General features: G+C 46.2%; 1 protein-coding gene across 8 annotated transcripts in view; it reads right to left on the minus strand.

The window, feature by feature from the left end:
• KIAA1671 (KIAA1671 ortholog) overlaps positions 1-27,604 on the minus strand; it is a 650,892-nt gene that overhangs the window by 309,673 nt on the left and 313,615 nt on the right. The window contains exon 1 of one of the 8 annotated variants that reach the window (XM_069214714.1): positions 12,025-13,447. The exons of 6 other annotated variants lie outside the window; for them this stretch is intronic. In XM_069214714.1, coding sequence (XP_069070815.1) covers positions 12,025-12,309 — 285 coding nt within the window. In that variant the 5' untranslated portion in view covers positions 12,310-13,447. Of the gene's footprint in view, positions 1-11,988; positions 13,448-27,604 lie in introns of those variants that run through there. One more of the 8 variants, XM_069214713.1, reaches the window with a different exon arrangement.

Raw genomic sequence — 27,604 nt, forward strand, 5'->3', positions numbered from 1 at the left:
GGGTCTAAGCATACACACGGAGCACCAGATAGCATTGTCCCAGTGGTGGAGTTAAAGTTTATCAGCAAGGGAGCCCCCAAAGAATTAAAAAATGTGGGATTTTCAGTTTTTTTGTACCCCTTCTAGGTACTTTTCCGCTTTTTTGGGCCTCCTCGCCTCCCCGAGGCCCTTCGCCGCTTTTCCCGCTCTTTTTCCCCCCTACCCGCCCTCCTCCCGCCTCCCAGCTGTCCCCGCCTCCCCGGCTACCCCTTATATGGCGGCCGCTGCGAGGCAGTGGTAGCGACCCTTGACCCCAGGGTAGGTCGCTCCCCTGCCCTCGCGGCGCCACCAGATCCTCTGTGCCTGCCCTCTGCTCTGTTGTTGTGCTGACTGTCCCCCAGAGTGTCTGCCTTTTCCCCTGTGTGTGATCGCGTCCCCTTTTGCTTTTTTGTATCCCAGAGTGCCTGCTTTCCCCGTGTGACCGCGCTCCCCTTGCCTTCTGTATCCCTGAGTGCCTGCTTTCCCCGTTGTGATCGCGCTCCCCTTGCTTTTTGTATCCCTGTCTGCCTGCTGCCCCTCGTGCCCCCGCCGTCCCCCTCCGTCCTTCCGCCGCTTTTTGTCGTTCTTCTCTCGCTTTTCCGTTTTTTTGTACCCCTTCTAGGTACTTTTCCGCTTTTTTGGGCCTCCTCGGCTCCCCGAGGCCCTTCGCCGCTTTTCACGCTCTTTTTCCCCCCTACCCGCCCTCCTCCCGCCTCCCTGCTGTCCCCGCCTTCCCGGCTACCCCTTATATGGCGGCTGCTGCGAGGCCGCGCAGCGGACGCGCCGCTGACGCGCCGAAGGCGCGCCTAAGGCAAGCCCGTCTGCGCCCTCCGCGCCTGGACCGCACCCAGCGCCCGAACCCCTGGCCCCCGCCTGACCTACGACTCCGCCTTCCTCGCCAACCTCAACCCCGGCCGCACGCCGGGCTGCAACCGCGCCACCCCGAAACGTACCCTCGGACCCTTCACCTGCAGCAACTGCCGCCTCACCTGCCTCCGGACCCACTCCGCTACCGCCAAGAACTACTCCCCCGGAAACAACCTCCACTGCATCCTGGTCAACACCCGATCCATCCACAGGCACGCCATCGAACTGTGGAACCTCATCAACTCTACGAACCCGGACATCGCCTTCCTCACCGAGACCTGGATAAACCCCACCTCGGCACCCGACATCGCCATAGCCATCCCCGACGGCTACAAAATCATCCGGAAAGACCGCACCAACCGCATCGGAGGAGGCATCGCCATCGCACACAAAAACTCCATCCGCATCTCGACCGACACCGACAACTCACTCCCCGACGCCGAACACCTCCACTTCACGATCCACAGCGACCCCAAAACCACCCTCAGAGGCACCCTCATGTACAGACCACCAGGACCTCGCACCAAGTTCAGCGAAGACATCGCAGACTTGGTCAACCCTCACGCACTCTCATCCACCGACTACATCCTCCTAGGAGACCTCAACTTTCACCTGGAGAACCTCACCGACAACAACACCACCGCCTTACTGGACAACCTCGCCAACCTGGGACTGAATCAGCTAGTCAACACCCCCACCCACTACGCCGGACACACGCTCGACCCCATCTTCTCCTCCAGCAAACACATCACCTTCAGCCACACCACCGAACTCACCTGGTCGGACCACAGCTGCGTCCACTTCATCTTCAAGAAGACCACCGTGCTCCACCACACCCAGCAACCACCAAGAAGACAGTGGAATCGTATCACCACGGAACAGCTCGCATCAACCCTCTCCCAGAACCAACCCACCAGCACCACCGACCCCAACGTAGCCGCCAACAACCTCACAAACTGGATCTCCGACTGCGCCAACCTCCTGGCCCCCCTGAAGACTCAAGCCAACACCAACAACCACAAGAAAAACTCCTGGTTCACCCCCGACCTCAAGAACTCCAAGAATGAATGCCGCCCCGCGAGAAGACGTGGCGCCTTAACCAGACCGAAGAGAACATGTCAGCTCTCAAGGACGCCACCCGCCAACACCACCAACACCTCCGCGCCGCACGAAAAACAGCCTACCGGAGCAGACTTGACAACAACGCCCACAACAGCAAGGAACTATTTGGCGTCGTCAAAGAGCTCTCCAACCCGGAAGCAGAAAACAACTCCATCCCTCCCTCACAGGACCTCTGCGACTCCCTCGCAACCTTCTTCCACCACAAGATCACCGACATATACAACAGCTTCCCGACCGCCGACACGAGCCCCCCCCCCCCCGGAACCCTAAACCAACACCACCACCATCCTCACCTGGAACCCTACCACCACCGAGGAGACCACCCGTGTAATGAACTCGATCCACTCCGGATCCCCATCGGACCCCTGCCCGCACCACATCTACAACAAGGCCGACGACATCATCGCACCGCACCTCCGAGACGTCATCAACGCCTCCCTCACCGCCGCCACCTTCCCGGAAAGCTGGAAACACGCAGAGCTCAACGCTCTCTTAAAGAAACCTACAGCAGACCCCACCGAACTCAAGAACTTCCGGCCCATCTCTCTCCTGCCGTTCCCCGCCAAAGTGATTGAGAAAATCGTCAACGCACAACTCACCAACGCCCTGGAAACCAACGACTCCCTCGACCCCACACAGTTCGGTTTCAGGGCCAACCACAGCACCAAAACCGCCCTCATCGCAGCCACGGACGACATCAGAGCCCTGACCGACAAGGGAGAGACCGTGGCCCTCATACTCCTGGACCTCTCTGCAGCCTTCGACACGGTCTGCCACCGCACCCTGATACGCCGCCTCAGCAACGCCGGCATCAGAGGCAAGGCCCTTGAATGGATCGTCTCCTTCCTCTCCGGAAGGACTCAGAGTCCGCCTGCCCCCCTTCAGATCCACAGCCACAGAGATCATCTGCGGCGTACCTCAAGGATCCTCCCTCAGCCCCACTCTCTTCAACGTCTACATGACCCCACTGGCGAACATCGCACGCAAACACGGACTCGACCTTATATCATACGCCGACGACACCCAGCTCATCTTATCCCTCACTAACAACCCCACATCAGCCAGGACCAAACTACATAAAGGAATGAAGGAAGTGGCGAACTGGATGACAGACAGCCGTCTGAAACTGAACACAGACAAGACGGAGGTCCTCATCCTTGGCCCCACTCCCACCGCATGGGACGACTCCTGGTGGCCCCCCGCCCTAGGCAGCACTCCCCAACCCACCGACCACGCGCGCAACCTCGGCTTCATCCTGGACTCTTCCCTCACCATGACCAGACAGGTGACCTCGGCATGCTTCAACACCCTCCGCATGCTCCGCAAGATCTTCCGCTGGATCCCCACCGACACCAGGAAAACCGTCACCCACGCCCTCGTCACCAGCCGCTTGGACTACAGGAACACCCTGTACGCCGGCATCGCCACCAAGCTGCAGAGGAAACTCCAACGGATCCAGAACGCTGCCGCAAGACTCATCCTGGACATCCCTCGCCACCACCACATCTCCGGACACCTGAAAAAACTCCATTGGCTACCCGTCAACAAGCGGATCACCTTCCGACTACTCACCCACGCACACAAAGCCCTTCACAACCTTGGACCCAAACTCATCAACAACCGCGTCTCCTTCTACACCCCTCCGCGCACTCTGCGCTCCACCGGACAGGCCCTGGCAGCCGTACCCCGCATCCGCAAAGCCACCGCCGGAGGAAGATCCTTCTCTTTCCTGGCAGCGAAGACCTGGAACTCTCTGCTCAGCCACCTTCGCGCCATACCTGACCACCTCTCCTTCAGAAGGCAGCTCAAGACCTGGCTCTTCGAGCACTGACACCCCCCCCAGCGCCTTGAGACCCTTGATGGGTGAGTAGCGCGCTTTATAAATGCGATTGATTGATTGATTGATTGGATACCACCCAATAAGGGGTCACTCTGCAACAGACTATGGTTCCTAAATTGTTGTTTGCTTTACCAGGACAGAGGAATAGTTTTGGGAGAAGGAAGACATCAAGAGTACTGCTGGGGGGAATGTATTTCCTTACATACTGTAGAGGGATCTAGATGATATACATGTGTGAGTGGTCGGAAGGTTCCTAAACCATATGTTGACCATACAATTGCTCTGGGAACTACCATGGATTATAAAGAAAGCAGAGTGATCACGGCCACAAGATCACTGGCATTAAGGACAACTCTTGATGTCTAAGATGTGGTAGGGATCAAGAAAAACCCAACAAGCTACCCTTACACTTTTCAACGCTACACAGAAATTCTAATTTTCAGCCAGGCTTAGACAGACAACCATTCTGCAAATGGGAAAAACCTACGTGTATTAAAATGGACAACCTGTTTTATCAATGAAAGATTTAGCCATTTCATCAGATCTCAAAGGATGCTGGATTGAAGGAGGTAGAGTGATAATGGGCACTGTATAATAAAGTTCAACCAGGAGCCAGAAAAAACCTCATCAAGTTAAAAAAAAGTAGCAGAAATCTGACACAGACAGTTGACTTCTAAAATACATCAAGTAATAACAGAGCCAGAAGAGGGTGTAGGTAGACTTCTGGAGACGTATGATAGAGAGATATTGCTGTAAGTCCCTCGTATGAAGGATGAAAGAGGCTTACGTGTAGCTGATATGGGATGGCTGAAAGGCCAGCAGCAGGAAGCTAACATTAAAATATTGTACAGATGCCACTTCAGACCAGTTAGGCTATACTACTTCAACAATATATGCTCAAATAAATGCTGGAGGGATTGTGGCAGGGAAGGTGCTACAGCTAACACTGTGGTGCAATGTCACCAAGAATAGTAATTACTGGAAGGATATTTCTAAGGTTATAAGGCTAATGTTTAGCCCTGCAACCTAAGTGACATTATTGGGTCACTCGTCTGGATTTCAGTGGAGTACTAGGAAGGACATCAAAAGAATGGTTTGGCAACAACGGCTATGCAAGTGGAGACTTTCAGTGCTCCCAGTAAGTGCAAACTGGTACCACATAAGGAACAGAAAAGATAGCAACAAACTGAATGGTGAGATTCTTGCTTTTTGCCATCAAATGGGGGTCAGTACTATAATTTCTTACTCAAGAACCCAGACCTTTGACCTAGTTCAGAACACAGTGTTGCAGATCGCCACAGGGGCCTGAATCCAAGCTGTCCTGAATATCAAACAATCTGTCAAGGTGTTCTTAGATTGAAACTACAAGACTCCGAAAAGTTTTATTCATTAAGAGAAAGTAGTATCTAGGTGTGAGGATCAATTGGGTGGGTGGTTGGGCGTGGAATTAGGTAACATTGCTAAATGGCTTGTGTTTGAAAATGAATAAAACAAACAAACATATAACACTGGTTCGGACTTCATTTCCTAGCTCAAGTGAAACCACCCACTTTCCTCACCACCATCAGCTCCCCACCATACTTCCTTTTCTAGTGTTTTCTCCCGATATCTTTCAGTAGACCATGCAATTTCAGCAGCCTGCTTGTGGGTATTCTCCAAGATGCTAATTCTATCTTTGATAAGATAGTAATTTTTACACAAGGACACCCTATAGTACCCCAACCTACCCCTGACAACTGGCAATATGCAACACTCCATCAGCCTCTCTACATTCCGCCAATCTCCACCTTCTTACATAGTGAAACTGCCCCCCATCCACACTCTTGTAGATTCAAATCATTTAGGTTTCTTGGTCCTCTCCTTTGGGGCGCCCTCCTACTTCGGCTCAGTTACCTCTCCCTTTCTCAGTTTAAAGGAGAAAGAACACTACAACCCCCTCGTTCTAAGATCTGTCGAATTGTTTGCCATATAAAGTAATAAACCAGTATACCATCAGCCATATTTGATCTGGCATCACATCTCCTTATTCTATCAACACAATACACAAGCTGTCTGTTCTCAACCTTTTTAACTATGGGAACACTTCAGTTAAAAAACAAAAAAAGGCTACACTCTAACGCCTTCAGTGTGCAAAGTACAAGAATGCTTGAACCTCATTTATGTGTGAGCGCTCTTAGGTTGTTTTAGGCTGCAGCGAATGCTAACAATTCTACTACAAAGGTAACCAGCTTCGTTTTAAATTTTTATTGGGATATGCAACTGAACTGTCCTAACCGTGGGAAATTTTCTATCCCTGTACACCGAGAAATAAGCATTAATAAGATGCAGTAAAAACATACATCATAAAGTACTAGTCTTTTACAAATGTGGTATGTGTCTATAGGAGCGAACAAAATAAACAGTGGAAGAAAAACAGTTCATGCATAAAGCTCCAAGGAAATCGTACCAAATAGGTATGGTCTGAAATTAAAAAAACAAAAAAAAAAAAGCATTTGTGCTGAGACATACAAGGAATTGGTGAGCAGCCCTATACAGTGGTGTGGATTGGCAGAGGCTTGCTAGATTGATCATTTGCTTTAACCGCAGGATCAGTCATTATTTGTAATTCCACAGTTTGCAAGGCCTTTGGCAATGAGCTCACATTCTGAAACTAAAATTGAAGGAAATATCACATGCACGTGACACGAAAGAAAATACCACAACACCGATGGGTAGGAACACACACACGGAAAGTACACAGCCTAACCCTTATGACACTAGCCTGGAGAAAAAAAAAAAACAACATCTTAAACTCACCTCTACTTGTTAATCATTAAAATGGCTACACGAAAAATCTCATCAATTTTCATTTTATCTAAACTGATTGTCATTTTTAAGATGCAGAGGAACTTTAAAAAAAAAAAATTATCATCTTCAGCATGATGGAGAGGAGGAGAAGTGTGGCACAATGGTTAGAGCGGCAGTGATGCAGAGATCTGGCCCAGGACCAGGGTTCAATTCCCACCTTGGCGGATTTTGGGCTCAATTCCCTTGGACCTGATAATTTGCGCTTCGGTTTCTAATCTAATTAATGGGTCCCACTCTGTAACTCTGGGCAATAGCTTGCTTAATCTCCACAACGGCCCTGACAGCGCTTGGATGCCTGGCTTCACCCTGGGGGTTGCCCAGGAGTCGGCGCCTCACAGGGAAAAGCCAGGAGGGGTTCCACAGCGGTATGGTACAGTGCCTTGAGACCCTAACGGGTGAGTAGTGCGCTATACAAGTGCGAAGTTTACATTTACGTTCAGCAAATAAATCGTAGATCAAACAGTACACAGACCAAAAGAACAGCAGTTCACTCGATAGAAATCCAATAAGACAGATTCAAACTTTCAACCTATGGAGACAAATTAAAAAACCCGAGTGAAAAAAAAAAAAAAAAACACAGCGCTTAGTTGTACAGCTAAAGAGACTTTAGTTTGTCGCTTGATCTCTACATAGTTGTTATGCCAGAGATAAAGCCTACATTCAGAATTGGACACAGTTGTTAACCTTGTTTCAGCTGATAACTACTAAGCATGAAGACAAAGAGGTATTGTATGACTGCACATTTTACACGTGCAGAAGTTACAAGAGGTGGTCTTAACCTGGCAGAAGAATGATCATCTTCAAGAAGAGGCCAATGGTAATGAATTATTCGCAATCCACAAGCTATATGTTGGTATTCAGTCAATCTTGACAATAACATAATGAGTATTAGACTTAAAAGTGTTGTCTTGCAATGGATTTCTTTCAATGAGCAGAAACAATACAACAGTCAAAGGTTACCATCACTGTCCTTATACCAATAATAGTTATTTGAAGTAATTCCGAGCAGAATCATGAAAGACCATCAGTGGTACAGACAAAACAGATATTACAAGTAAAATACAAGCATTTGTCTGACCAAATATACATAAAGGCAGTTCTAGAACGGAGCAATGCAGTACAGTAAATACATGGACTAAAAACAACTTAATATCGAAAAGAAAAGTTTTAAATTTACAAAACGGGAGCAGGCTCAGCAGTTGGGGGCCTGTGTAATCAGGAGGGTGGCTGAAGGTGGACTACTGCACTGCTCAGAGCTGGTTCATAGATCTCACTATGTGGTCAGCAAGGTTGATTATTTGATAAGGGAGGCAGAAATACAGCTTCCTACACCTCTCCTCCTAAACTCAAGGCCAGCTCTACACAATGAGGACAGAATGGAGTTTTAAAAACAAATGCTCACTTACACCATTTTCTATTACGCTACTTATAAATAAGTTACTTAACCAAAGGCTTAGTAAATGTAAACAAAAGCTTTTTATTTCATTTTTTGTCTCTCTAACAAGTGTTTCATGCATGCCAAATCGTATTCAAATCTAGTATATTTTGAAATGATACACTGTACTCAATTTTTAACGAAACAACAGGTTCTTTAGGTTAAAGTAAACTGTTCCCAAAGCTCTCCCAGCATTATTTCACACGCTTTTCAAATGCTGGGGTGGTCACGAAATTTGCATTGCATTTTCAAGACAGCTCCTCTGCTCCTCATGCTTCTCATGGTACACCTTCTGCAGTTCCCAATTGCATACTCATGATCAAAACCTTTAGGAATGTTCTAACCACTGGAGCTGAACATTGCCTGCTATTTTATTATAATATCCATCGAATAAAATTGGCATTTGTGGTTTAATATTTGGAGTAGTTAGAGTGGGGACATTGCTCAAACCTTATTTAAGTAGAAAGATGGATGAAACTTTAGAGCTTTCAATGCAAAATGCACATTTAAATACCAGATTGTATAAATGTCATTTGACGAATCAATCTCACCCTGGGTGCAGATATTGAGGCTTCATTAAACTTAACCGCATGGTGTGCAGGAATCACACGAAGAAAACTAAAGGAGTGATGGGGGGGGGGTCCATGAGGAGCAATCATTTAGCGGCGAGAAGCATAAATAGTGTTTGCACCAAAGTCTCAAAATCCTGAGAATGTTATTGGTGTCATCATTAAGAATGGAAAGAATTAAAGGTACTGCAATTATCTGTATCAGTATTCATAGAAATGATTTCCAATTCCAATACAATTTATTTGTTAAAAATATAAAGTTACAAAATATATTTTAAAAAGTTAGTTTTATTATATTTTTCTCTAGTGAACAGTTTCAATAAAAACAATATGAAATAAAGGCCATGGTGAGAGTAATACATTTTCCTAATCCATTAATCGATATCTATTTTAATGTTCAAAGTAACGTCAATAAATTGTCTTTACTATACTTTACTCATAAACGTGGGTTCTCTTTATCAAAACAATAGTATATTCCTACACTAAATCTACCATCGAGCATGCCATACTTCGAGTTGATGCCAAAAGAAATGTTTGACAATTTGCCTGTGTAGGCTAGATGTTCAATTGAATAATTTAGACTTGGGACCTTAATGTAAACAATGCACATAGCTGTGCAAGCTACAGTCAGGATCTATGCATTTTGAAAACAGGTGGATTACCAACATTCAAACAACATGCCTGTGTGCTTTATATTTTTTTTCCCCTGCATCTGCTGAACCCTCAAAACACAGCAAGTGTTTTAGAATGTACCTTTTCCGCAGGCGGATGGATTATCAAGGTGACATCAAGGCACTCCTATTTTTAAACTACATCCTTCCCTACAGTCAAAAGATTGTACTAGCTCTCTTCAAATCATCCCAACAAACGTGGCATTCTCATGTATGTCAATTTACCCACTTCATTGCATCACATGTCTTTCAAACTTCTCCGAGGAAATTCAGTGTACTGACAACGATTACGAATATTTTTATGGGAGTATAGGATCAAAACTGAAAGTAGTGCTAGTGTCTACATCCCTGGAAGAAAATGTACAGCATCGGCTTGGAGTCTGAATAACCGAGGCCCAGCACCCCATTAGCCATTTGTACACATCCAGAAGTCTCTCTGGTCCTGAAATTCTTTGCAGTATTCATGGAAATATGGTTTACCGCGTTTTCACTAGTATCTTCCAAAGGAAGTGTCAGCCAAGTGCCTGCCACTGTGCCCAATGATTTGCTGCTGGAAACAGAATACACAAGGCTCAGTTTGTTGGGTTCTTATTTTGTTAAGACATACAATCACCAATGAAGGAACACAATATTTACTTTAAAAACAATTTATTTCCCTAAAGATTAAAATAATTTTGTATGGATTGAATAAAAAGCTTGGGTATGGAAAGCTAACTTATTATTAGAATAAATTGTAATGTTTGATTTAAAAACGCAGACATAGGGAACAAAGCAAAACACTCAGTCACTGTAGAGTGAAACATTGCTAAAGCAATGATTAGAGGCAGGAAAAGAACGTGGTCATGGCACAATGTCTACACAAACGAACAGCTCTGTAAAGAGATCTGTGTCGTATAGGAGTCGTACAGCCAAAATGAAAAACAGACTTCATTCCGAGTCATTCTTTGGACTGGAATCATGTCAAAGGCACAGACCTTTGAACTACCTGTAAAAAATGTTTAAATTTTGGTGATAGTATGTTTGTACTGTGATGATAAGGCCCAGTTACAAAAGTTAATTATTTATATGCTAAAACGCGTGCCAAAAGCACAGCTACACTTCAGGGAAAAGCTGATCTAATAGGAAAAGACAAGGCTTCGTCCTCACTCACTGGTCATCAATGTAGGCCCACTCAGAGTTCAAGGCAGCAGTGAAAATAACCTGTTCCGTGATATAGTCGTAATTGTGCCTATAAGAAAATGTAATATTTGAACATACTAATTCACAGACACTTTTACAAGCTCTTAGATTCCACTGGTTGTCCACTTACCACTGTAAATCAATTCATTATGATTAATAACATCGAAAAATATATTGTAGAATTTGTGAATTAGGTATTTATAGAAACACAACTCACTAGAAATGTGCATCAAATAAAGGCCTCTGACAAAGCTATGCCTGTAAAAGCACACTGAAAACTACTTCTTGTAAGTAGGCAGCGAAATTAACCACAAAAACACAAGATGTGTTTTATGTTTTCTAGATAAAGCCAATACAATTTTAAAATAGATATCTGTTACAGTCCAAGTGTAGACAACATGGAAAATATAGGCATGCTACACAGCTTTCTGATATGGTACACAAATATGTGCAGAATTTTCAAGGCTAGGACACATCACAAATACACAGTTGCATTTGCGAATCAGCAGCTTCCCAGATTGTGTAATATTAGCTGCCAGGAATGCTAGCAATTATGGCAAGACAAGGTGCACATCTGGAATCTCTAGCATGTGAATCCGAAGAACATGCAGCTTCTCTCAATCTTAAAAAAAAATATATATATGTTTATGCTACAATAGAATGCTACGATTATAAGGCAGTGCAGACGATGCCTAACGGAGAGATCTCTAAAAAGTGACTGAGTAGTTTAATTAAAATCGTGTTGCATTTTAAACGCTGACACATCAGTAGACATCAACCAGTTCAGTTCACATCACACACGCATTTTTTTTTTTAAATAAAACATGCAATCTTTCCTTTGATAGCTGTCAGAAACATAACTGAAATCTGTATAACGCAGTCGGTCCTGGGCATTCCTATCATAAAATAACTGCAATTGGATGTTTACAGTTTATTCAAATCTTAGTGCAACTCCAACTGTCAAACGAAGGCCCAGGACTGAAAACCGTGTCCCAATAACTTGTCATCTGGGGTAACATTTGTGGACAGCAGGAGTTGTCCAGCATATGTTCAGCAGGGCTGAATTACTGACAGATTTTCCAAATATCTATCACAAAATAAATCTGACAATTGCTAAATTGAACTCATTTACATAGTGTTTTTCCCGAAATTCGGGATGGGATCCAGCCTTGATGGACCTAGGATGGCCTAGAGCAGTGGTTCCCAAACTTTTGACTTCTGTGGACCACCATCTTATCAATACTGGAGCCCGGGGACCCCCACTGACTCATTATTGGAATCCGGGGACTCCCACTAAGTCATTACTGATAGTTGAAACCTAATAATATAAAATTTTCTAAGCAGTCGCGGACCCCCAGGGGTCCCCGGCCCACAGGTTGGGAACCACTGGCCTAAAGCAAGGAATCTTACTGAATGCAAAGTCTTAAAATCAAACCTCACCCTCACACAACCACTTCCCACAGCACCGATGCTTACAGGGTCTGCTGGATCCGAACTGGCATGTCTTTTCCTCAGTGAGGAGAACCTCTGCTGACTCCGAACAGAAAACCTCCGGAATGATTCACGGCTCCGAGATGCGAAGTGCCTGAAAGAGGAGGTCCGCTTGAAGGGTGCTCTGCTCGCACCCTCTGCGCTAGTCCTCTCATGGGTCACGGCAGTGGTCACCAAGTTCAGCGCCTCGTGCAAGGATCTTCGAACCGTCCCCATCCAATGGTTCACGTGAGTCTGGGCTACGGTAAGTTTGTCTCCAAGGTAATCCATTGTGTTAGGTGGAAAAGGAAATTTTCCCGACAACTGTCTGTCTCCCTGAATATAAGTTCACTCTTTTACAATGAAGAACATTCATTCATTGCACCGAATCTTATTCCAGGGTAAAATGGGCACACATTCGTCAATCTGCACACACAAAAGGCTGTTTGGTAATAAAAATAAAAATATATATTCTCCAAGTCTTCGGTAATTTGAAATTCAAAAAATATCTTCACTATAAACATTTATATCAAAACACTTTTAACCTGAACGTAGTGGCTAATTAACAGGAGAAAGCCGCTGCTCCATTTTTTTCAAGTCGCTGGTTTTAAAGGCTTGTTTTGCTTGCTTTGGAGGGGGTTTCGTGAAACACCTTAGAAAAGTTCTGATGTTTCCAAGCAGTCGATTCGCATGAAACCTGGGACGTCCAAAACACTACTGGTCCCCTGCTTAGCGCAGCTTAGGCCCTAGTTTAGAGGGACCCGTTCTGGGGTGTCTTTTTAAAGCCTCCCACCTCACAGGCGCCTTCATCCCTGCTGGCCGATGATGAAGCCCGAGGAGCGCTGCCAGGTCGGAGCCACGGGGAGCGCTTGCAGCCAGCTGCCTGATTCCAGAGCGGGCGTGTGGTCTTTCGCAGCCTGCCAAGAGGTCTGCAGGGTGACATCAGACCCTCTGCTTAGCTTGGGGCTCCATCAGAAAGGAGGAATGCACCAGCGGATGATAAGCTGCTAGACAAGGAGCCGGCCGAACACTCCCCTTCCCTTCCATTTCCGTGGTGCTTGTAAACCATTCGCGAGAGCTCTGAGACGGCGCTGCATAGCAGACGAGCCAACCTACCCTACACTCGAGATCCAAAATAGCGCGTACAACGCGTTCGATTACGTCGTTTTCTCGGACAGGATGGCATCTGCGTGGAAAGCCTGCAATAAGCTGTGCCTCATCTGGTGTCAGATGTCCCTCCTCGCAGCCCCTTCCTTCCCACTTCCTGCTATGGAGGGAAAACAATGAGCCGTAGGTGAAATCGCCGCAGAGCTCTGCCCAAGGAAGGCTCGGGTTGGGCTTTATTACAGTACAAGCAGCATCGCCATGGCAACCAGGGAACAGCATCTGCCTTATGCCTCAGCAGGCAGGAGCTGAACGGATCTATTGGAATGATTCATAGTTTGCATAGGTCACGTGGGGGCGTCCCTTTAACCCTTGCCGGGGTGAGGCAGGTCATCGCTTCTCTGCACCTGCGAGAAGGAGCGCTTCACCCTGGAGTGTTATATTTTAAAACACACCCACCCACACACACACCTACCTATTCACAGGGATCATGTTCAGGTGCGAGCACAGACACGTTTTCATGGCGTGCTCTAAGAAACGTAAAGCTAACTAATGCAGAATGATGCTCACTGAAAATATTTCAGGAGGGCAACATGAGAAGAAACTGTAAAATGGGCTAGAATCCATCCCACAGAGCCGTAGCATACCTCTATTATGGGACTAAATATTGCGGATGTATGTGAAAGCTGCAATTTATTCTATCTTCGTTACATATGTCCCCTTTTTCAATTACATTAAAACAGTTGTAACACTTCTAAGGTGTGCCTACAAGTAATGGAGTCTACAAGACGGCGCAACACATGTTTAACGTAACATTGCTTTTTTCTGTGCAACGTTTTGTATTAATTTTGCTATTAATAATAAATGTGATTATGTTATTACACCATCCATAGATTCTCTTTTGTGATGTCCAGTTGTCCAAGTAATGGTGAACCGAGAGGTACTAAGTACTTTTTGTGACCACATGGAAGCATATACAATTAGTGCTAGCTCTTGATAGAAGCTTTCAGATATTGAGTCCTAAGCGAGAATAATTTCACTACATGATCTTATCACCTATGCACATAATGTTACGTGAGCCTCCCTTTGTAAACTTAAAACTTTACTCACTAATGGCACATGAAGTAATTTGGCCTAAATATCAAGCGAAAAGTCATCAACCTCAACAATGCCTACTTTGTGACAGCTGACCACCAGATCCACAGATAGTATCTTCCCCAACCACTTGCCACAATGCTTCCAAATTTATCCCCAGATGGCTACTTCACAGCCTTTTCTACCAACTGATGTAAACGTGGCTGTTGCCAGTCCAGGTTACCTACTCTTCCAAACACCAGCAAAACTGAAGCATAAATATACTTTGCCAGGAAGCCCAGGAATCAGATGAAGGAAAAAATCTGCCCCACCCTTTACCACTTTCTTTCTAAATGTGCCTGCTACCCGTTCATTCAGTAAGTAGCAAGAGTCCCATACCTTAAGTTCTTGTTTAAAAAGCAGATCTGGAAAATGCGATGTCTTAAGATCCTGTAAGAGACGGCATGAATACAGTGCTACTATGAGGTTCTTGAAAACCTCTGCAATGGTTAAAGGGTGCGAATGTTGAGAGCCTGTATTTGAAATAGCCATCACGTTTTACTGGAAGTTTACTCTCTCTTTCTTCAGAACTAACAATCCCAAGGTAGTTGATGTTATTTTAAGCAACACTGCATAAAAATAATATCCAAGAGCAGGAGACACTATCCCATTTTCTACACAAGTGCCCAAAACACTTGCATCTTTTTAGTCTAGAATGACTGGAGTGCCAATAGTTCAACCCCATAAATACTTCCTCAGTAAAGGTATAATACACACTAGCAGGTGTCAGTATCACCTGGCTCTGGCTCTTCCCAAGTAGAACTGAAAACCATAGGATCCAATTATTCTTTTCTTGCCAGTGGATGTTTCGCCCTCAAAAGGTTCGACATGATTTTCCTAATGTCAAGATCGTCACTTCAGAAGGCTTTAACAGAGATAACCATGGTCCACCTCCATACACCTGTAAGGCACCTCTTTATCACCATAATACACGATATCAGAATCACAACACAACTGAAGTGCCATATCCAACACCAGCAGCACCATAACCAATTCTTACATCTTAATCTCTGGCTTATCAATTTTCAACCAATTTTTACATCCAGTATTGCTGATATTTACCACTGCTAGTCCCTATGGATCTGCTCTTTTACACCCTCCTTAATCCTTTCAAACCCTCCTTAACCTTTGAAACAGTACTATAAAAAGCATTGATTTGTTATTCAGACTTCTTCAGAACTGGATTTAGAATAACTACTCCATTTGAACACGGGGGTTCTTACCTCATTTCTCTCTTTTTGTTCTCTAGAATGCCATCACGTAGAAGCCAGTACTCCCTTTTAGAGATTTGTGTTGTAAATTGAATACTTTAAGATTGACAATCAGTCACGTGAACAGGTCCAGTCTGTTACTCACTCAATTGGTTCTCTCATTCGAGAATCAAACAATCGTTGACATGGCTGATATAAACAGATACTGAATGCTTAATTCATGGAAATCATGCTGCAACAGACCTCACAGTTTTGACTTTCATTTTAAACTCCCAAATGAAAAAGTTACTTCAGCAACTATATTTCTGGTGGATACTCAGTCTACTCGCAGATTCTTCACCTAGTAAACATCCCCTGACACCAGTGAGTCTGGATCAGGAACTCTTCTGCAACAGCTCCTCTGCATTGGTAGATGGTACAAACTGCATTATGATGCCAGAATCTGAACACCTATTGACATAAGTGAAGGTATGAGGTGCCCAAACAGCCGAAGAGTGGAGTCAGCTGCACTTCTAGAAAAAAGAAGACAATACCTAAACAATATTGAAAACTAAAAAAAAAAAATATTCTTCTTTGAGAACAAGTCGGGGAGGTGGATAGGGTAAGTGTAGAATCTGCAGGTAAATAGAGTATCCACCAGAAAAATAGTCAGCTAATCAAGTAACTTTTTCTTATGATGGATGCTTTTACCTGCACATTCCTCACCTTGTGAACATATTCCCAAGCCATAAATGTACATGGAAGAGGGACGTGAAGAATGGTTAAACTAAAAAGGTCAGCAGGACAGGTTGGAAAAATTACCATTTATATGAAGCACTGAATCCAAACAGTAGTGTTTGGCAAACGTTTGTAGAGAAGCCCAGGCAGTTGCATTATACATCTGTTCTGATGAAACTCCCCCTGGTAAAGCAGATGTAGTAAATTTTTCTACAGTAGAATGAGCATGTATGCTCTAAGTTGGCTGTCTATGTGCTGATTAATACATTTTTTTAATTTCCTCTTCTTTCACCAACATAGCTCACAAAAAGCTGGTCGTCCAAAATCAAATCATTTGTTCTATCTATGTAAAGACGAACTACTCTTTTTTGTATCTAGCACATGGAATCTCTTCCTCCTTAGAAAGATAAATAGGGGGTAAAAGAGGGAAGAGTAATTGATTGACCTAGGTGAAATGTGGTTACAACCTTAGGTAGAAAATTATTTCTGGTCCTTCGTACCAACTTGTTGGGAAAGACAAACTTAAAGGGACACCCAGTGTATGCAGCTCACTGGTGCACCTAGCCAAAGTAATAGAAAATAAAAAACGAGTTTTGAAAATTAGCAACTTATACGCAAATGTTGTAAAGGTTCAAATGGACAGCCATCAAGTATATTAAAACTAAATTGAGGTCCCACTGAGGGATAATAAATGGAATAGAGGGAAATTTGTTCATGAGCCCCTTTAAGAGGCATACAAAATTGCTGACTTAAATCAAGGCAGTTGGTCTGGAAGGCAGAGAAATGGCAATAAGGCATGTAACTTATGACCGGACCAACAGCACAACTTTGTTGTGCTGAAGAGAAGATAAATCATAGAACTGCTAAGAGATGGGCTCTGAAAGATCCACACTACGGTATAAGAACACCAAGCAACACCTTCCGGAATACACTTTTAGTAGAATCAGAGCAAGCAGAAACAATAACATTTACAACTTCAGATAAGTGAAATAAAGTTTGTGTCCCCGCTCAATCTGCAGGCATGGAGGTGTAGGCTCTGGAAACTAGGATGTAGAACCTGGCCTTTAGACTGGTACAGAAGATCCACCAGGAGTGAAAGCTAAAGAAGGGGCCATACAGAAAGGTTCAGGAGGTCTGCATATTATACCAGTCTTGGCCAATCCATGACGATTAAGATTACTTAGGTCTAATCTTTGCTCATCTTCCTCAGGCCTGGGGAAAATTAAGGGTATGGGAGGGAATGCATAATAAAGTGGAAACTCCATTTTATCTTGAATACATCTCCCAATGGCCCTTGCAATGTATAATGGAGAGCACAGAAATTAAGGTGTGAGCGTCATACAAGTCTTTCTGGGGATAGCCACACTGGGCGGAGATGTACCAAACCACCTTTGGATGGAGGGGCTATTTTCATGGATGGCTCCATGCGCCTGACGGTCGACTCCAATACTTACAGAACATGTGAGATGGTTTGCTACCAAACATAACACACACTGATGAGCCCAAGATCAAAGTCTTAACACTTCTAGACAGAGAAAGTGAGACCCCACTCTTCCTTGTATGTTGACACACCATACGGCCCCACTCTTCCTTGTTTGTTGACATAAAACACGTGGTTGTACTGTCTGACAAAATCTCAACAGACTGACTGCAAAATGGTGGAGAGAAAGGCTGTGAAGTCTAGCCATACTGCCTTGATTTCTATTATTTTTATGTGAAGAACCTGCTCTTTTGGAAACTAGAAGCCTCTGATCTCCAGATCCTCTAGATGAAAAGTCCACCCCAGAGCGGAGGAATCCATCACTTGAGTGGACAGAACAATAATCTGGCTGTTAAATTGATTTCCCCTTCCCACCAAGTAAGATAAGCCACAACATCTAAAAAGAAGTCTAGGGTATCCAAGAGGTTTCCCTTTTGTTGGAACCATGCTTGTGAAGCCACTACTGGAGAGCCCTTATATGCCAAATTGCATGTTATACCAGTAGTATACAAGAGGCTAGCAGATCCAACAGGTGTCAGACCATCAGAACTGGAATTTGGACTCTGCCTCGAAAGAACAGAATCATAAAGTGAATACATGGAATCCTCTGAAATGGTGCAAAAACTCTCGGAGACAAAGCCAGTATTGGCCCGATGAAAAAGAAGACACTCTAGCTGAGATGTGGGCCAGTTTATAGAAAAACTCAGGTCGAATAACAGAAATGCTATAAACTGCAAGTGGTGAAATACCATCTTTGAAGACTGAGTTTTTAGCAGCTGGTTGTCTAAATACAGAAAACACCTGGGACTTCTGAACTTACTTCTGAGATGGGCCGATACCACCCCCATCCCAAATGTATAGACTCGAAGTATGGTAGTTAAAACAAAGGAAAGAAGCATGCATTGGTAGTGAATAGCACCCACTACTAACTGCAGGTACTTCCTGTGTGACTGCAATACCGTGGAAATATGTGTCCTGCAAGTCCAATACTTGTCTGAGGACCTCAGGTTTTTCAACAGATGTTCAGAACACTGTAATACATCTCCCATTTGATGGAGGAAAATTGGTTGGGGATAAGACAAACTCTGCCTTATGCCCACTCGATCTTCCAGCATCGTAAGTACCAGAGCCAAGAACAGCATTCCCAAACTTCTCCTTCTGGCAAAACAATTCCAGGATTCTGAGATCTAGAATTTGATGGTGATCGCCAGCCTTTTTGGGAATCAAAAAGTATAGTGAATAGCACTCCTGCCCAATTTCCTTCTATGGCATCGATTCCACTGCTCCTTTCTTTAACAGTAAAGCAACTTCCTGTATCAAAATGTGAAGCTGTTGTTCCATCTGACAAGCCCAGGATGAAGAATGTGATGGTAGGACTGAATGAAGGCAGGGTATAATCTTTTTCTATTCTTTGCAGGACTCAACGGTCTGAAGTTATAGCCCCCTGGGTCTGATGAAAAAAAATAATACTCTACCCATACTGGTCTTTTGTGATCCGACAAGACCAGACTAGAAACTGCTTTCCTGGCTGGGTTTGAGTGAGTTGGGGAGTGGAGAAAGAGATAGGCTGCTATTTTGAATGGCCTCTCGACCTATCCCGATCCCTGTTTTGTCTACATAGGGGATTCTGGATTTGTTGTTGCTGAGGAGTATGCCTTTGACAAAACCCAAGCAGCAACTACTTAAAGTTTAATGGAGATAAAACAGAAATCATATGCTGCACCCCAGGTAAGCCAGTAGTCTGATTTCCCCTCTACTTCCGGTTGTGAACGAACAGCCTAACCCGGAAGTGTCATCTGCAGTACACAACCCAGGGATGTCATTGGTTCATTTTAGCGCCTTATTTGGGTACATATTTTAGCCCCAGGCCTGCAGCCTGTGCCCTTTTACCTACATATGCATTTATTCATTTATCCATTTTATTACATTTTTGCATGACTGTTTTAGCTTGCATGTTTTTATATTCATAATCAGCTGTTTTCTGAGAAGGCATCGCAGTTTGTGCTCTACACTTATCAGACCTTTGCATGTATTTCATTCTGTGCTTTGCTCAAGGTTGTACACAATAATGTACTCTCATTCGCTACTCCAAAATTTCTGGAGGCAAATCTCAAACTCTAGGCAAAGTTGCACGTCATGTCTGGTCTTAGAACACCACATGTGTGTTATCTAAACACCACCTAGTCCAAAATAGGGTAGAGGGGACATTTCAGCCAGCCACCTTAAGTTGTGTGTCATTTCATTGCAGGTCTGCTGATCTTGGCCTAGTCTCTCCAGACAACTGGGAGGACTGCCAGCAGACCAACAGACAGACCTCTGCTTTTCCAGGTATGGGGTCAGGGGCTCCTTCAATAGACTAGTACGGGCAGAAGCGTTAACACAGTTATGCTCTCATGTTAGATACTAGACGTGTATGTAGGAATTCCTAGACTTATGATTAGGCCAGGATGTTGGGACTATTTATTTGTTGCTCTCTAATGGTCACAATTATTACTGTGTTATGTTTCATCTTCCTAATAATTGCAGCTCATGCCTTATCAAAGAATGCAATTTCTTCAATAAATTTATTGAAACTTATCCTGCATTTCTCTGTCTGCCTTAGCATGTGTGAGACTTTGTGCAATGAGACAGAGTGGTCAGATCTGTTCCACTACGACTTCCGTGAGGAGTCAGAGTGTCATGATTTTAGGCTGCAACAAATCACCATTACTTTCTAGTTTTGGGTGAGGTGCTGCTAGCTAGCTGAGAAGGTCAGGCCGACAGCTTCCAGTTGGTGTGGGACTTACTTAGTGAATAAGTTACTTACCTTTGGTAACACATTCTCTCTTAGAGATTACATCTAGCTGCAGATTCCTTACATTTGAATTTCCCGGGCGTCAGACTGGATCCAAAAACATTTGTGTGAGTAGTACCCCTGCGTGCCATCGGGTGGCTTAGTTTGGTTTCGCTCATCGTTGGCACCGGAAGTGACATCAAAGTCACCTATATGTTGCTACCCAGGCTCGCAGACGATAGTTACTTTGCACAACTTTCCACAACAGGAGCACAGAGCCATGATGTTAACTGATGAAAGTGTGTCCAAACTATGGCCCTGAAAGTGATCAACCCTAACCCTATAAATCTGTCCACAGAGCGGAAAGACATGGGGGGGGGTATAAGGAATATGCAGCTAGATATAGTCTCCACCAGACAATGTGTTATTGAAGGTAAGTAACGTTTTAATCTGATAGAGACTTCAAGCAGAAGATTCCTTACCTTTGAACAAATACCCAATTCATATCCTCCTGGCGGTGGGCTGCGTACACATTTTCTAAACTAGAAAGTCTGGCAGGATCAAACAGGCAAAATGCCTGTCCTTGCAGACCTGACTGTCCAGGCAGCAGTGTTCGACAATGTGTCACCCACGATGCTGCCTGTCAGATGTCCAGGACTGAACTAACACCGTGGTTGCAGCTTTTCCTCTGGTGAAATGGGCCCAAAGCCCTCAGGAGGCGGCTTTTTAGCCAGGGCATAGCAGATTCTCATACAAAGAACAACCCAGCACAAAGTGTTTCATTTGAATACTGTCTGACCTTTTGTAGATCCTACATACCCAGAGGAGTTGGTCGTCCACCCGGAAATCTTTTGTGCAGCCAAGGTAAAATGATAATGCTCTTTTTGGGTAAAGACGGTGGAATTACCTCTCTTATTTAGAGGGATGTGGAGGAGCGTAAAAGGTGGGCAGAGTGACAGATTGTCCCAAACGAACGAGTTACTTACCTTCGGTAACGACTTTTCTGGTGGATACATTAGCTACCTGTGGATTCCTCACCTCATGAATACTCCCATGGCGCCAGCATTCGACGGAAATCTTCTTACTAGTCTCTGCACGTCGACGAGGACGTCACTCTAGCCCACGCGACGCCGTCTGACGTCATACAGGCAATAAGAGGTCCTCGACGACGTGCGGACGTCAGTACCAATCATTTTTTACGTGCATGAGAACAACCAGGCAATGCAATGAAAGAGCAAGGCAACATCCCATTATATTGCAAAAACACACAACATTGTATGAATAACTGTAAATCTTTTTATATAAATATATATATAAAACTTTCTCTTTTAAAAATATATACACACACCAAGTATATACACAAAGATATATATATATATAAATATATATTATATACACATCTATTGCACCCTCAAAGACCAAGAGGAGCGCACTCAAGGATTACTTGGCAAGACCAGAAAGGCAACGGGGAGGCGGGTGGGACCGTGAGGAATCCACAGGTAGCTAATGTATCCACCAGAAAAGTCGTTACCGAAGGTAAGTAACTCGTTCTTCTGATGGATACAACTACCTGTGGATTCCTCACCTCATGAATAGAGTCCCAAAGCAGTACCACGCCCGGCGGTGGGTGTCTAAATGGTCAAACCAAGAAATCCTGCAGCACTGACCGTGCAAAATGGCCGTCCCTTCTAACCTCAGAATCCAAACAGTAATGTTTTGCAAAAGTGTGAAGGGACGACCAAGTTGCGGCCTTGCAGATGTCGACCACAGGAACACCCCTGGCCAAGGCCGAAGTGGCCGACTTAGCTCTGGTGGAATGAGCTCTAATGCCCTCAGGAGGATCCTTCTTTGCCAAAGAGTAACATATTTTAATGCAAAGAACAACCCACCTGGATAGTGTTCTCTTGTGGACTGCCTTTCCTCTCCTCTTGCCCACGTATCCAATAAACAGCTGATCCTCCAGCCTGAAATCCTTTGTTCTATCAATAAAGAAGCTCAACGCTCTCTTTGGGTCCAGACGGTGCAGTCTTTCTTCCTCTTTGGAAGGATGAGGCGGAGGATAGAACGTGGACAAAGTAATTGCCTGAGCCAAATGGAAGGGTGAAACAACCTTCGGGAGGAAAGCAGCCTTGGTCCTCAACACCACCTTATCCCCATAAAAAGTTGTATAAGGGGGCTTTACTGATAAGGCCTGCAACTCACTCACTCTCCTTGCTGATGTTATAGCTATCAGGAAGACTGTTTTTAAAACCAAATACCTCAAGGGGCAAGAATGCATAGGTTCAAAAGGGGACCCCATAAGGAAAGTCAGGACCAAGGACAAATCCCATTGCGGCATAACGAATGGCTTTGGAGGATATTGATTTAGAAGACCTTTCAAGAATCTGATAACAATAGGGGATTTAAATAAAGATGGTTGGTCTGGAAGACATATGAAGGCTGACAAGGCCGATAAATAACCCTTAATGTTAGCCACTGCACAACCTTTCTGCGCCAGAGATAGAGCAAAAGACAAAACGTCCGATAGATGAGCATGCAAAGGATCAATCTGCCTCTCTCCACACCACGCAACAAATTTAGACCACCTATTAGCGTAGATAGATTTAGTGGAGTGTCGCCTGGCCGCTAATATAACATCCACTACCTCAGGCGGGAGAGAGAAGGAACTCAGGTTGCCCCGTTCAATCTCCAGGCATGTAGGTGCAGACTCTGGAGGTTGGGGTGTAGAACCTGCCCCTGCGACTGCGAGAGGAGGTCTGCCCTGAAAGGGAGACGGAGCGGCGGGCACATTGAGAGTTGGAGAAGGTCGGAGTACCACACCCTCCTTGGCCAATCCGGAGCTATTAAGATTACTAGAGCCCGGTCTTGGCGTTTCTTCCTCAATACTCGAGGAATCAAGGGTATGGGAGGAAACGCGTAAAGCAACTGGCCGCACCAGGTTATTTGAAACGCGTCCCCCAACGCTCCCTGCATCGGATACTGAAGGCTGCAGAACAACGGACAATGCGCGTTCTCTCGAGTGGCGAACAGATCTACCCGAGGAAACCCCCACCTCTGGAAGATTAAACGGACTTGATCTGGATGGAGACGCCACTCGTGGTCTGCCGAGAAGTGGCGACTGAGACTGTCCGCACGCACGTTCAAAACTCCGGCCAGATGGTTTGCTATCAAGCAAATCCGATGGTCCTTTGCCCAGGACCATAGTCGAAGAGCTTCTCTGCAGAGAAGGTACGACCCCACTCCTCCCTGCTTGTTTATGTACCACATCGTGGTAGTATTGTCCGTTAGGACCTGTACCGACTGACCACGAAGGGAAGGGAGGAAGGCCTTGAGAGCCAGACGTACAGCCCGTAACTCTAACAGATTGATGTGAAACATCTGTTCCTCTGGAGACCAAAGACCTTTGATCTCCAGATCCCCCAGATGAGCTCCCCACCCTAGAGTGGAAGCATCCGTTATGACTGTGGTCACTGGTGGCGACTGCTGGAACGGCTTTCCTTGTGAAAGATTGTTGCTTGCAATCCACCACTTCAAATCCACAGCAGCATCTCTGGAGTTCTTGACAGTACCCTCTAGATCCCCTGTGTTGAGACCACTGCCTTCGGAGGCACCACTGAAGAGCCCTCATGTGCCAGCGAGCATGCGTGACCAACAGAATGCAGGAGGCAAAAATACTGAGCAGACGAAGGACCTTGAGGACTGGAACTACCGCTCCATTTCGAAACATTGGAACCAAATCCTGAATATCTTGAATCCGCTGAGGCGGAGGAAAGGCCCGACCCAATGTTGTATCCAGTACTGCCCCTATGAACAGGTGGCGCTGAGAGGGCTCTAGGTGAGATTTGGGCTCGTTCACCGAAAAACCCAGGTCGAACAACAACTGGGTTGTTGACTGCAGATGATGCGACACAAGCTCCGGGGACTTGGCTTTGATCAACCAGTCGTCCAAGTAAGGGAATACTGCTATCCCCTTCCTTCTGAGTTCTGCCGCAACCACCGACATCACCTTCGTGAAGACTCGAGGTGCTGAAGTAAGACCAAACGGAAGGAACGCAAACTGATAGTGTTGCGATCCCACCACAAACCGGAGATACTTCCTGTGTGACTTGAGTATCGGGATATGAAAGTAAGCATCCTGCAAGTCGACAGACACCATCCAGTCTTCCATGTTCAACGCCAAAAGCACCTGTGCTAGGGTCAGCATCTTGAACTTTTCCTGCTTGAGGAACCAATTCAAGATCCTCAGGTCCAGAATTGGTCTCAAACGACCATCCTTCTTGGGAATCAGGAAATACCTTGAGTAAACTCCTCGACCCCTTTCCTGCTCCGGGACCAACTCCACCGCGCCCTTTGAAAGGAGGACTTGCACCTCCTGTTCTAGCAACAGGAGGTGTTCTTCTGAACAATACGAAGGGCGGGGCGGGATGAGGGGCGGGAACTCCCGAAAGGGAAGGGTGTAGCCTTTTCCCACAACACTGAGAACCCAAGTGTCCGATGTAACAGTCTTCCATTTGGTGAGAAAATGCTGTAATCTTCCCCCTACAGGAGAGGAGTGAGTGGGAAATGGTGGAAGCCTAAGGCTGCTTCCCCTGCTGCACCCCGCCAGAGGATGAGGAAGAGGCAGAGTGCTGCTGAGAGGCTCCACTGGTGCGGACACTACCTCTCCCCCTGAAAGATCTATAGGGATGGGAAGAAGCAGGTTGCTGATATCTCCCCCGAAAGGAAGAGGAGGAAGAGCCACGCCCAAATCCACGAAACCTCCTGAAGAATCTGGAAGAGGCCGTGGAAGAAGGAGCTTGGAGCCCTAACGACTTAGCCGTGGCCCTGCTTTCTTTAAAACGTTCCAAGGCCGAATCAGCCTTAGCCCCAAACAGTTTGTCCCCATCAAACGGGAGATCCAACAATGTGGACTGTACATCTGCCGAAAAGCCCGAGTTACGGAGCCAGGCCTGTCTCCTTGCCACCACAGTTGTGCCCATTGCCCTGGCTACCGAGTCGGTGGTATCCAGTCCCGTCTGGATAATTTGGGTCGCAGCAGCCTGGGCATTTGAGACAAGATCCAAAAGACCCTGGGGAAGCTCTGTAAACGAAGAGGAAATGTCTTCCATCAGAGCATGAATATACCTCCCCAGGATACAGGTTGCATTGGTGGCTTTTAACGCCAGACTGCAGGATGAAAAAATCTTCTTCGACTGCGCCTCTAGCTTCTTTGAATCTCTGTCCCCAGGCACCGTCGGAAAAGAACCAGGCGCTGACTTGGACGAACAGGAGGCCTGCACCACCAAGCTCTCCGGCGTAGGGTGCCTAGATAGGAAACCAGGGTCAGTTGGAGCCGTCCGATACCTCCTGGCCACGGCTCTGTGAGCTGCTGTGGAAGATGCCGGCCTCTTCCACACCTCTAACACCGGATCCAGCAGAGCGTCATTAAATGGTAACAGAGGCTCCGCCGCGGCTGAGGCCGGATGTAACACCTCTGTCAAAAGGTTTTGTTTTGCCTCCACCACCGGCAAAGGCAGGTCCAAAAAACTAGCTGCCTTCCGTACCACTGCATGAAAGGAAGCAGCCTCCTCAGTATATTCCCCCGGGGACGAAAGGTCCCACTCAGGGGAAGTGTCCAGCCCACTGGCCGACTCCAGTCCACGCAGCCCATCACCGAGTCCTCTAGCTCTCCTTCCTCTAGGGCTCGTTGGTACTCCTGCTCTTCCAATACACGGAGAGCACGTCTCCTTGAATGAAGTCGTTGCTCAATACGCGGAGTCGACAATGCCTCCGCCGAAGTCGAAGATCGGCGCCGATCTTCAGAAGCCACCGACGCCGCATCCGGCGCCACAGGTAACTTCGGCGCCGACGGAAGAGCAACTGCCGCAGATGGACCCACCGGAGTCACAGGCCGAAATCCCGACGTCGACGGGATGGAAATCCCCGGGGCCAATCCTTCTGAAGCCACCGGAGCGGCCACCGGCGCCGACAGTGGCGCCGAGCCCACGTTCCCAAACTGGAGAAAGGGCATAAAGGGTGCCGGCCGAAGAGGCGCAGGATCACCCAAAGAAAAGGCCAAAGGCCCAGCCGGATCACCCCCTGGAGCCATCTGTTGGAAGATGGCATACATCGCATTCAAGAATGCGGCACTATCGGCTCCAGGGGTGGGAAAAGCCGGATACTGGGGTGCCTGTCTCGGAGGCGACCCCGACCTCAGCGTCTGCGCCGGAGAAAACACTTGAGGCTCCAATACCTCAATCACCGACGCCTGTCCAGGTGAAGTTGGAGACGCCGGAGATGGCAACGGCGTCGAAGGATGCGGCGTAACCGTGGGACTGACCTCCCATGTCTTTCGGCGCCGATCCGGAGACCTGGAGCGAGTCTCCTTTGAATGACGCCGAGATTCTCTACGGCGCCGGGAGTCTCGATGACGCCGATGTCTTGGGGAAAAAGACTTCTTGTGATGTTTCCCCTTTGACTTGGCCATAAACAGCTTCGCCTCACGTTCCTTGAGGGCCTTTGGATTCATGTGCTGACATGAATCACAAGTCGAGACGTCGTGGTCGGAGCTCAAACACCAAAGGCAATCGGAATGAGGATCCGTCACCGACATCTTGCCTCCACACTCACGACAAGGCTTAAATCCAGACTTCCTCTGCGACATTATTTCCACAGCGAAAGACTACGCAGCAAGATATACACTGTAACCGCAAGAGTAACAGTTGCTCCCTCGAAGATAACCGTTTCGAATGCACGGAAAAAAGGGAACTGACGTCCGCACGTCGTCGAGGACCTCTTATTGCCTGTATGACGTCAGACTGCGTCGCGTGGGCTAGAGTGACGTCCTCGTCGACGTGCAGAGACTAGTAAGAAGATTTCCGTCGAATGCTGGCGCCATTGGAGTATTCATGAGGTGAGGAATCCACAGGTAGTTGTATCCATCAGAAAGAATAGAGTCACCGCTTTCGGGAGGAAAAAGGCCTGGGTGCAAAGCACCATTTTGAAACACAGTAAGATATGGAGACTTGGATGATAAAGCCTACAGCTCACTCACCCTCCGGGCAGATGTTACTGACACTATAAAGTCTTGCTTGATGGTAAAGCAACAAGAGGAGACAACGGCTCGAAGAGAACACAAATGAGGTATGTGAGATCTAAATTAAGATTCCACTGAGGCATGCTAAAGGG

The sequence above is a fragment of the Pleurodeles waltl genome, chromosome 11 (assembly GCF_031143425.1).
Source record: "Pleurodeles waltl isolate 20211129_DDA chromosome 11, aPleWal1.hap1.20221129, whole genome shotgun sequence".
Taxonomy (NCBI): Eukaryota; Metazoa; Chordata; class Amphibia; order Caudata; family Salamandridae; genus Pleurodeles; species Pleurodeles waltl.